The 12,250-nt window shown below is 49.7% G+C and overlaps 2 protein-coding genes across 2 annotated transcripts in view; both read right to left on the bottom strand.

The window, feature by feature from the left end:
• Positions 1-2,426: 2,426 nt before the first annotated feature.
• The window catches only part of LOC123097129 (inositol monophosphatase 3), a 30,042-nt gene continuing 20,218 nt past the window's right edge, over positions 2,427-12,250 (bottom strand). Inside the window, exons 7-10 of the mRNA XM_044518879.1 lie at positions 3,228-3,296; positions 2,953-3,053; positions 2,811-2,867; positions 2,427-2,692 (exon numbers count right to left, since the gene is read on the bottom strand). Coding sequence (XP_044374814.1) covers positions 2,596-2,692; positions 2,811-2,867; positions 2,953-3,053; positions 3,228-3,296 — 324 coding nt within the window. The 3' untranslated portion in view covers positions 2,427-2,595. The remainder of the gene's footprint in view (positions 2,693-2,810; positions 2,868-2,952; positions 3,054-3,227; positions 3,297-12,250) is intronic.
• On the bottom strand, positions 3,943-5,669 carry LOC123097128 (uncharacterized). The gene is made up of 2 exons (XM_044518878.1): positions 5,000-5,669; positions 3,943-4,939 (listed from the first exon to the last, which is right to left on the bottom strand). The coding sequence occupies exons 1-2, from the start codon at positions 5,211-5,213 to the stop codon at positions 4,431-4,433; spliced, it is 723 nt and encodes a 240-aa protein (XP_044374813.1). The 5' UTR covers positions 5,214-5,669; the 3' UTR covers positions 3,943-4,430.

Genomic DNA, 12,250 nt, shown 5'->3' on the forward strand with positions numbered 1-12,250 from the left:
GATGATATCACGATACCAAGATGATACCAAGGTGAGGTTGATACCGAAATGATGTAGCCATTCGTAGTAGTCCGTGGCGAAGATGAGCGGTGGTGATGTTGATGTCGAACTGTACCTAAATAGCCGAAACACAATAGGACACGGAAAACAACAACTCAAATTCTCAAAGCAAAGCGGGTCAAAATTGTCGGAGTTGGTAGCGAGGGAGCTATGGTGTTGCTATGCGGAAGTGGTGGTGGTATGCGGAAGTGTGTGTGGGCACCGGAACAAAATTGGGCGAAAGTTAGGCGGAAAGGAAGCGGTGGATGGAAGTGTTGCTGTCAGGGGCCGGATGTCCGGGCTGTCGGGCCGGATGTCCGGGCTCGGGATCCGTGGACGAACTCGAAGAACACCGCGTGGAGAGGTCAAATCCGGGGCAAAATTCGGAAGATTTTGTGGATGAAAATTGAGGAAAAGTTGGGGAAAAGCTAGATCTACCTGCAACACACGAAATCCGCGGATCAAATCCCACAAAACTTCATCACACCAACAAATCACAAAAAAAAATTGGGGCTATTTTTGTGGGGTAATTTTCGAATTCGGGAAGAACGCAACAAAATCAGGCTAGAAAACACAACGGGGAGGCTCCGAAATCGTGATCAACGTGGCTCATGGTACCAAGATGAACCCTATATGGCCGATCTTTCACGAAAGGAGCGGATCCCAACTAAGAACACGAAGAACACGAGGGGAAACACGAGGGAAAACACAAGAGAATCACTCAAACCAACAAGATTCGATTACACATGTGCTAGATCCACGAAACACAAAGGGTAACCGGTTCTTCTCTGTGAGGAGGTCTTGATGGGGGTCTTCTCCGTGAGGAGGTCTTGAATCCAAGGGGATCTTCTCCGAAGAGGGGCCGCGGTCTCTCTCGTGGAGTAGATCCGTAATGGATGAGCAATGCTCTATCTCACGTATGAGCTAAACAATGCTAACCCTAGAAAGAGGGAGGAGGAGGAGTATACGTAGTCTAGGGGGGCAAAAGGGTACATGGGCCTCGGCCCTTTACTGTCCGCAGACAGACGGGGCCGGATGTTCGGGCCTCCGCGAGGGGCCAGATGTCCGGGTCTTTGGCCGGATGTCCGGGCTGAAAGGGTTCAGCTTCGGGCATGTTCTGTGACGGGCGCCGGATTTCCGGGCAGCGGCCGGATGTCCGGGCTGTCGGGCCGGATGTTCGGGGGTTGGGGCCGGATGTCCGGGTACTGTAGCTTCAGCGGCTGGAACGTTCCTGAAGTGGATGTCTCCAGCGGCCGGATGTTCGGGGCTGGGGCCGGATGTCCGGGCCCTGGAGCTGCCTTCTTCTCCTTCCGTTGGTTCTCCTCATCCATGGACTTGGCGGCTTATCCGTCTTCACGAGCATCTTCGGGAGGGTCCTCTTGACACCTAATCATGCACAGCATATCGGACTTAGGTAGTGGTCATGTCTCGAGTGGATCATATGTGATATCACTAAGGAAGAAGTCACCTCGTTCTCGAGAGCTCTAGCTTGTGCTTGTGTCATAGGTCCTCTTGGCTCTTGATGAGACGATGGTAGGTCCATAGGGATGACCAAAGGATGCTCCGCATCAGAATCCCTCCGGGATCCCCGCTCTTCCCCTGGCCTGAGAAACCATGGGCCGGATCAAGCCCGAAAAGTCAACCATGGCATTTGGGCACCCATATGGGCGAAGAACCCCCGACCCTTTCCACGGGCTTTCCCCGGGATACAGTTCCACGACTCGGTAGGTCGGGAAAGAGAACTCTCGCTCGCTCGCTCTGGCGACCGAAACGCAACGGCGCAAGCTTCTCCCACGCCCTCCCCCGGCACCCCCCCACTCCCCGTCCAAATAGCTGGAGAATTTGCCCAGGGATCCGAAATGAGCAGGGAAATCTCGCCTTAGGAGTTTCCTGCCCAGCGTTTACCATCCCCAAGAACCAAATGAGCCCTAAGATTGGCAGCACCACCACCGCTGGCCCCGTGCCCGCCAACGGTACTCCAGCTGCTCGCCAGCGACCACGACCATCTACCATACCCCGGTCGGATTCTCTATGGCATGTGCACCTGCCCCGCATCCGGCCCAGCACGCGCACCACCATGCTAGATCTAGCACGCGCACCACCATACTCCTGGCGGCCATGGAGCCCCCGCACTGCCAGGTCGGCCAGCGTAGAGAGGAAGAGAGGGCTCGAGCGCAACAGCACCGTCAAAGCCGAAGTCTCCCTTGTTCCCATCACCACACCCACCTCCTCGCCCCGCCCGTTCCCTCGCGGGAGACACCCTTCCCGGGGAGGAAGCCGGCAGCAAGCATAACGGCCGGTCGTGAAGCACGTCACCCTCCCGTTCACCCTTCCAGTCGCTCCCAACGCTCATCTAGCTATGCCCCACTGTTTGATCACACCATTACTTGCATGGTCAATAAAACGAGCAATATATCCACATGTCATTACATCCGCCATGTTTGCAAAATATGCATATAGTGTCCACTTAAAACTACACAAAAATTAGCCCTTAATTACTTATTGGTGGGGCCATCTTACATTCTTTCATTCTACTTGAAAAGAGAAATAAGTTATTCAGCTTGCATCTCCCAATGCTTTGATGAACTGATCCTTGAGGTGGCCATTTGATCCTGCCATTCTTTGCGCCATCAGATCAAACTCATCACCGCTCCTGAAAGTCAAAATGAAAGAAAATGTACAACAAGAAATGTAAAAACAAAATCTCATCAAATTATGTACTATGATAGCAAGAGCCAGCCACATAGTTTTGACTAAATTTGACAACTTACGGATCAAAAACAAAACCCCCAGCTTCCTTTAGAATCAAAGCTCCAGCAGCCACATCCCTAGAGGAAAATTTAACAATTAGATGTGACTTTTGGTTTATATATTTTCCATGTGAAACTATCGTTAATAATTTGGTAACCGTACCAGGGGCCACCAAAACCGATCTCATAACACAAATCTAGCCTACCACAAGCAACTCCACACATGTTTAGAGCCAAAGAGCCACACATACGTATAGATCTAATCTGAAAAAAATGAATACCCCGTTAGAAAATTGACATGCTACAAATAACTCTGATAAAAATGTTACTCCCTCCGTCTCAAAATAAGTGTCTCTACTCTAGTACAACTTTATACTAAAGCTAGTACAAAGTTGAGACACTTATTTTGGGACGGAGGGAGTACTTTACAGGGTTTACCTTGAATAGTAACTTATTAATTCTGTTGGTTGTATCATCCAAAGTGGACTTGTCTCTTTTGGTCCCTACCTGCTCAATTAATATGGTTATTCGTTGAACATTCCAGTAGAATTCTTTTGAAAGTAAAACGTCCAGACTTAAGGTCTTCATGGCATAATACTACAGCTGTCGTGTGCAATATAATTATTAGTGCAGAAAAATGTGCAATGTGTGGCTACATATTCCCAATTGCCACTTAAAAGAACACAAAAAATACTCTAGCTGCAAATGGTGTGTCATAAAGTACGAGGGGCTTAAACTATCTTTCTCCAATGAACCATGTGCTGTATTGAAACTAATATGGAACAGATAAAGAGTAACTCTATGCCGTTCTCCCAGTCTAACAAGAAGGCCAACAAATGAGCAATTATTTTATGCATTCTGCTAGTACGATATAATTCAAGATGCAGAACAATTTAAAAGCCATTCAACATGATATGGACAGATTTGATACACACAATTCTGTTCATCTCATTTACAATTGGAGAGTTCAAGAAAATGCATGAATGGTCATATAAGTATGTGTACCGACAAAGCATTAGCTCATAGGTCGCACATGTCTAACCAACAACTGTTGGCTGGCTAGTCTACCTGAGCACACACCTAAAATTCTCAATATATCCTTGTCTTTTGCATACTGAAAAGGAAAAGGCTGGCCCCCGCCCCCACCCCCACGTTTTTTTAAACAGTAACCTGGCTTTATTACTAACATACAGAAGCAGCTAGATCGCTAGCCACCAGAGAAGATACAACGTCAGGAACAGTATCATGCCAATACATGGTACCTCCCTGGGACATATGGGCACCATGGGGTAGCCAGGACATGCGCCACTGAGTTACAGCCATGCTTACACACAAGCACCTTAAACTCGATAAAGCTAGTAAAAAGAAGAAATTTTGCCTCCCGAAAGAAAACTCCGTTACAAGCAGTATCCAATTCATTGGAAAGAAGAGCCCAAGCGAGCACAGTCGAGTCTGTTTCAATGATGATACGCCCAAACCCAACTTCAGCCGCAAACTCAATCGCCTTCAGACAAGATGTGGCCCATACCAGCACCGATACACAAAAGCCCCAACCTCCTGTACTGTTATCTTTTAGGAACGAGCCATCAATGTTCATCTTTAGGAAATCATCAGGAGGCTTAGACCAGCGCTCAGTAGGCGCTACAACTGAACATGAAGGTATACGAAGGTGTTCAGAAAATTCTGTAACCTGTACAGCACTACAGGATACGATCGCCGCTGCTGAAGGGCACCTATCACCATTATTAACAGCATTTCTAGCTTCCACAAATTCCACATCAAACAAATGCAGAACATGGATGTCACATTCTCCAAGCATAGCAGAACTTCGACTGATTGTTTTGCATCAGCGCAACTGAGCAGCAATCCCCTTACATGCTCCTGGTTAGCTTCACGCCAAACGGCCTTCGCAAATTTACATTTGAGGAAGGCATGGCCGCCATCCTCGTCGAGGCGTTTGCACATCGGGCAAATGGTATCCAGGTCAATTCCACGACGAGCTTTAAGATTTAACCGGACAGGAAGGGTGTCGTGACTCAATCTCCAAAGGAACATGATGATTTTCCTAGGCATTTTCAACCTCCAAAGCTTGGTCCAAACCTTTGCAGTGCTTGTTGTCAGAACTGCTACAGTGGAAGTTGATGTTTGACCTGCAGCAACATCGTCCAACTGAAGTTTGAGTTTGTAAGCTGAACGAACCGAAAAGTTACCTTTCGGATCGAGATGCCAAGCTGGAAGATCATCAAATCCCTCCTTATTTGGAATACTCAGAATATGAGGGACAACATCAGCATTGAATACTTGTTGAACAAGATCTTGGTCCCACTGTCCAGAAATAGGGTCGATCAGATCACAGACCTTCTGAAGTAAAATTTGGCCTCTAACTGTACTACTAGGTCTTCTAGTAATCCCTCTTGGTACCATGGATCTTCCCAGATATTAATGTTTTGGCCATCTATACGCCATACCAAGCCTTATTTGATAAGACCGCGACCTTTGAGAATACTCCTCCAAGTGCAAGAGATGTTGTTTTCAACCCAGTCTCCAGGGAAACTCTTCTCCAAGCAACCACAAGGGTCAAGGATAACCTGCACTTGGCAGGATAAGATGGCAGGCATTTATTGAGCCTGTAAGGAGAGGATAGGATAGCAGTGTGGCTGGACTTAGAAGTCCATGTTCACACACTATTACTAGTTTGTAGTGCACGTAATGTGCAGCCTATAGTCGGTTCTTTGTCCTATAAAAGGACTTGCATCCTCCGTTGTAAATGAAGCCACTCCTTCAGAGAAAAATATTCAACTTCAAGCTTAGTACTGTCAGGAAAGCAACTTATCTCTCTCTCTCTCTCTCTCTCTATATATATATATAGTGATACTTCCTAACACCCCCCCCCCCCCCCCACACACACACACACAAATCAAATGCATTACGCAATAGCATTGCATTTGAAGAAGTGTAATACTAGAAAAAAAATGGTAATCCAAATCCGCGTCTTGAGAGTGTCATCATAGCATGAAGAGTCTTCAAAACCTGTCGAGTCACCAAAGGGGATAACGAAGAGATGGCACATCAGAGGAAGACACCGCATCAATAGAAGATACAAGAGAAGATGGGTTGTCAATAGAAGATGACATCAAGAGAATGAAGCATTGTTTAAAGAATCATGGCCCATGAAAACCGACGGCGAAAGAAGCTCCAAGAGAATGGGTTTAGATCAATAATGCAAAGAGAGGCCATAGAAATCCTACAAAGAGGACAACGACCAGAAAAAGGCTGACGGACAAAAGTTTGGCAGACGCGCATGACATGAGAAACACAAAATATCAATGGATTTGGTAGGTGCAGCGGAAAATATAGAGCAAGAAGTTAGGAAGCACACACAAGACAAAGATGCAAAAGCCATCATGTATCCAGAAGACATTGGACTTTTTTTAGAAGGAACAAACTAGGAGGGTTATAGGACGCATCACCAAAACACACCAAAAACTAGACTAAGCGCTGCATGCTCTAGCCAATGCAACCAAAAGACCGATCTGATGGAAGAGACTAGGCAATACATTTATACGTCAACACACCCCTCACGTGTGGCTCCCTCGGACCTAAACGTGGACCGAAAGTGGGCTGCAATTTAATTGCGTCAGCCGGGTCTTGAACTCAAGAACTCTTAGTTCTGATACCATGTTAGGAAAACAACTTATCTCTATTGAAGGCCCCAGGGGCAAGAAAAGCAAACATAGACTAATAAGGGTTCCTAGACCAATACTAACACTTCCTAACAAGTACTGCTTGTGCAAGCGTACGTGTGTGTGTGTGTGTGTGTGTGTGTGTGTGTGTGTGTGTGTGTGTGTGAGTGAATACTACTAGTTTGGGCACCCCTACCACTCATAGTATAGGACCCTACCACTCATAGTGCAGGACCCCTACCACTAGGAAAATACAGTTAGCACTCCAAATCAGGACTCCTACCACATATAAGGTAGAGCCCCTACCACCCATAATACACCCCTACCACAATAGTTTGGGCTAACAATTGGCATCAAAGCCTCGTTCCGATAGCCATGGTCGGTGTAGAAGGAGAGCAGCAGCGCACCGCCTTGGGTGGTACCAGGTCGCAGCCATCACAGGACGGCTCCCAATCGCCGCCTCCGGAGGAGCAGTGAGGGCGCAGCCGGTCCAGGCGCTACCATAGCAGTGAGGTCGTGGTTAGGGAGATCGTGCGCGAGACCGCAGGCAGCGTTACTGTGCCCATCACCTTCCCAATGCTCACGCGCTCGAACTACAACGAGTGGGCGTTGATCATGGCGTGCAACCTCCATGAGGCGAGCCGCTAGGTTCCCATGGAGGACGGCATGGTTGAGAGAAAGGAGGACATGAAAGTCGTGGCAGCGCTCATGCGTTCCACGCAGCCGGAGATGCACGGCATGCTCGCGGCGAAGGCAAGCGCCAAGGAGGCATGGGAAGCCATCCGGACCCAGCGCCTCGGTAGCAACCGCTTGCGCGAGCCGAACGCACAGAAGCTACGGGCGGACTTCAAGAACATCACCTTCAAGGAGGGCGAGCTCGTCGACAACTTTGCCATGCATATCCCCAGCCTTGCGTGGCAGCTCCGAGTGCTCGACAACACCATGGACGACGCGAGTCGTGCGAAATTTTCTCCGCGTCGTGCCACCTCACTTCGCTCAGGTAGCGGTCTCCATCGAGACCTTGCTTGACCTGAGCGAGCTCTCCATCGAGGAGCTCACGGGCCGATTGCGGGTAGTCGAGGACGACTGCGAGAGCTCCGGCGGCGGACAACTCCTACTATCAAAGGAGTGGGAGGTGAGGAAGCGTCAAGCACGTGGTGGCGGTGCCCATAGCAGCGGAGGCGGCACCGGCAGAGGCGGCGGTCACACCCAGAGTGGTGGCGGCAACCGCGGGCGCAAGCCAAACCAGCCCCAGCAGCCTGGCGGGGCTGGACGAGGTGCCGGCAACGACGACCAGGACAACTGCCGATATTGCAGCATCAAGGGCCACTGGGCCCGCGATTGCCGCAAGAGGATAGCTGACGAGGCTGCCGAAGCCGAGGCAAACCTCGTCCAAGCTGACGTAGACGCTGGGCCAGCAATGATGCTGGCCTACGCCCAAACCGGGCACAACGACTCGCGCAACCATGGTCCCGGCAAACGTCGAGTCCTTGAAGGCGGCACAGAGCCTGTCAGCAGAATCCATCTCTACAGTGGTAGGAATTGCCCGGAAAACATTGTTCTCGGGGCCTATCGACTTGGAGGCGATGAAGGCACAAGCGTGGGGAAGCCATGCCCCAGCAACCGCGAACGTCGAGTCCCGCCAAGTCCATGCAAGAGGGTACGGCGCATCTGGTGGGCCACTCCCTGACCATGATGGTGGCGACCGTCGAGTCCGTACAGGAGCGCACGGTGACTCAGGTCAGCCATACCCCAACAACCAAGTGTTCAGGTCCACCGGGTTGGCGGGAGATGGCTCCCTGACAACGGTGTGTGCGTGCGGCTACATCTTCCTCAATGAGGAGAAAGCTATGACCACACCCGCGCTTGTAGGAGACAAGCTCAGCGAGGGTTGGTTACTCAACACCGGCACCACGAACCACATGACTGGTTCGGTCGACGCGTTCGCGGAGCTGGACCGCTCGATCACCGGAAAGGTGCGGTTCGCGAATGGCTCCGTGGTGGACATCCACGGGCGCGGGACCGTCGTCTTCGCCAACAACGGGGCTAACCACAGGGCGTTCACGAACGTCTTCTTCATCCCAGTGCTCAAGAGCAGCGTCGTGAGCGTCGGCCAGCTCGACGAGAGCCGATACGACATCAACATCCATCGCGGAGTGCTCTCCATGCGAGACGAGGACGGGCGGTTGCTCATCAAGGTAACCCAAGGATCAAATCGCCTGCACAAGTTCTTCTTTTGCCCCATACAACCTATGTGCCTCGTCGTGGGCCATGTTTCCGACGCTTGGCGTTGGCATGCTCGGCTCGGACACCAACACTTCGACGGGCTACAAAAGGTGGCTCGTGGTGGACTCGTGCGTGGGCTGTCGCACATCATGCACGCCAACGAGCTGTGTGATGCATGTTGATGCGGAGCATCCTACGGTCATCCCCATGGACCTACCATCGTCTCATCAAGAGCCAAGAGGACCTATGACACGAGCACGAGCTAGAGCTCTCGAGAACGAGGTGACTTCCTTCCTTAGTGATATCACATATGATCCACTCGAGACATGGCTACTACCTAAGTCCAATATGCTATGCATGATTAGGTGTCAAGAGGACCCTCCTGGAGATGCTCATGAAGACGGACAAGCCGCCAAGTTCACGGACAAGGAGAACCAACGGAAGGAGTCAAGTGCAACTCCCAGGACCCGGACATTCGGCCAAGACCCCGGACATCCGGCCCCTGGAAACGTCACCAGCGCCAAGGAGCCAGCGGCCAAGTCTACAGGCCCCGGACATCCGGCCTCAGCTCGGACATCCGGCCCGACAGCCCGGACATCCGGCCTCCGCCCGGAAATCCAACGCCCGTCACAGAACGTACCCGAAGCTGAACCACTTCAGCCCGGACATCCGGCCCGTCCCGAGCTCCCGGACATCCGGCCCCTCGCCCGGACATCCGAACCCCGCCTATCCAGAGAGCATCCAGGCCAGCACCGCCAGCCCGGACATCCGGCACCTCGCGAAAGCCCGGACATCCGGCCCGTCGCCAGGACATCCGGCCTCCCCTGTCTGCGCACAGTGTACGGGCCGAGGCCCGTGTACCCCTTTGCCCACCTAGACTATGTATACTCTCCCATCTCCCTCTTTCTAGGGTTAGCATTGGTTTAGCTCATATATGAGATAGAGCATTCCTCATCCATACGGATCTGCTCCACGAGAGAGACCGCGGCCCCTCTACGGAGACGATCCACGTTGGATTCAAGACCCCCTCTTGGGTGGCCCCATCAAGACCTCCTTACGGAGAAGAACCGGTTACCCTTTGTATCGTCCGTTGTTGACTTTGGATCGTGTATCTCCCCTTGTGTTTCGAGGATCTAGCATATGTGTGACTATATCTTGTTGGTTTTGAGAGTTCCTCTTGTGTTTTCCCTCGTTTTCCCCTCGTGTTCTTCGTGTTCTTAGTTGGGATCCGCTCCTTTCGTGAAAGATCGGCCATATAGGGTTCCACCCTACATCATCTTGGTATCATGAGCCACGTTGATCATGATTTCGGAGCCCCCTCTTTTTGTTTTCTAGCCTAGTTTTGTTGATTTTGTTCCTAATTCGAAAATTGCCCCACAAAAATAGCCCCAAATTTTTTTTTGTGATTTGTTGGTGTGATGAAGTTTTGTTGGATTTGATCCGCGGATTTCGTGTGTTGTAGGTAGATCTAGCTTTCCCCCATCTTTTCCCCAATTTCCATCCACAAAATCTTCCGAATTTTGCCCCGGATTTGACCTCTCCACACGGTGTTCATCGAGTTCGTCCACGGATCCAGAGCCCAGACATCCGGCCCGACCGCCCGGACATCCGGCCCCTGACAGCAGCACTTCCATCCACCGCCCCGTTTCCCGCCTAACTTTCGCCCAATTTTGTCCCGGTGCCCACATACACTTCCGCATACCACCACCACTTCCGCATAGCACCACCATAGCCTTCCCGCTACCAACTCCGACAATTTTGACCCGTTTTGCTTTGAGAATTTGAGTTGTGGCTTCTGTTTCCTACCGTGTTTCGCCTACTTAGGGATGGTTCGACATCAACATCACCACTGGTCATTCTTGTGCCAAAAAGAGACGGTAGCTTTCGCATGTGTTCCGATTGTAGACCCATCAATGCTATCACCGTTCGCTATAGGTACCCCATTCCACGCCTTGATGAGCTTAGCGGTGCCACTATTTTTTCCAAAATTGATCTCAAAAGTGGTTACTATCAAATCCGCATACAAGAGGGTGATGAATGGAAAACCGCTTTCACTAAGTTTGGTTTGTATGAGTGGTTAGTCATGCCTATGGGTTTATCCGAAGCACCCGGTACTTTCATGCGTCTTATGCATTATGTGTTTCGCCCTTACATTGGTGAGTTTGTTGTGGTCTACTTCGACGATATCCTTGTTTTTAGCAAATCTCTCAAAGAGCATGTCACCCACCTTCGCACCGTGCTACAAACTCTTCGAAAAGAGCGTCTTTATGCTAATATGGAAAAATGCCTTTTTGGCGTTGATAAGCTTGTTTTCTTGGGCTTTGTAGTATCTTTCAAGGGTGTTCATGTTGATGAATCTAAGATCAATGCTATTAAAACTTGGCCCCAACCAACCAATTTGCAACAAGTGCGCAGTTTTCTTGGTTTAGCCGGTTTCTACCGAAGATTTGTGAAGGATTTTAGCACTATTGCATCTCCTTTACATGCTTTGAGCAAGAAGAATGCACCCTTTGTTTGGGGACCATCGCAAGATAGCGCATTCAATGAGCTTAAGAATTTGCTTACTCATGCTCTCGTGCTTGCATTGCCCAACTTTGACAAACCTTTTGAAATTCATTGCGATGCTAGTGGTAATGGCATAGGAGGTGTGTTAACGCAAGAGAAGCGCCCCATAGCATACTTTAATGAGAAACTTTCCGGAGCGCAACTCAATTATCCTATCTATGACAAAGAGCTATATGCTTTAGTGCGAGTTTTGCATGAATGGGAACATTACCTTCGCCCTCATGAATTTATCATCCATACCGACCATGAAACACTTAAATATCTTAAGGGTCAAACTAAACTGAACAAGCATCATGCTAAATGGAGTGAATTCATTGAGTCATTTCCTTATGTCATCAAGTATATCAAAGGAAAGGAAAATGTTGTGGCGGATGCACTTTCCCGTATATGCATGCTTGTTACTCAACTTGAATTGAATGTCACTGGCTTTGAGCACATAAAAGGCTTGTATGAGCATGATCCTACTTTTGTTATTCCTTATGCCAAGTGTTTGACGCATACATCTTGGGAACGCTATTACATCAAAGATGGTTATCTTATGAGAGCTAACAAACTATGCATCCCCGAGTCCTCTCTTCGTTTGTTGCTTCTGCAAGAATCTCATGGCGGAGGACTAATGGGACATTTCGGACGCAACAAGACATTTGCCACGCACTCCAAGGACTACTTTTGGCCAAAGATGTTTCGCGACGTCAACCGCTTCACCAACCGATGCTCTACATGTCTCAAAGCTAAGTCTAAAGCTCAATCTCATGGACTCTATATGCCTCTTCCAATTCCGTATCAACCATGGGAAGATATTAGCATGGATTTTGTCCTTGGTTTGCCTAGAACTAGAAATGGCAAGGATTCCGTGTTTGTTGTTGTGGAACGATTCTCCAAAATGGCACACTTCATACCATGCAACAAGATAGACGATGCTTCACATGTTGCAAATTTATTTTGTAGGGAAATCTTGCGACTACATGGAGTGCCAAAGACGATTGT

This window comes from Triticum aestivum, chromosome 4D (assembly GCF_018294505.1).
Source record: "Triticum aestivum cultivar Chinese Spring chromosome 4D, IWGSC CS RefSeq v2.1, whole genome shotgun sequence".
In the NCBI taxonomy this organism is placed as follows: Eukaryota; Viridiplantae; Streptophyta; class Magnoliopsida; order Poales; family Poaceae; genus Triticum; species Triticum aestivum.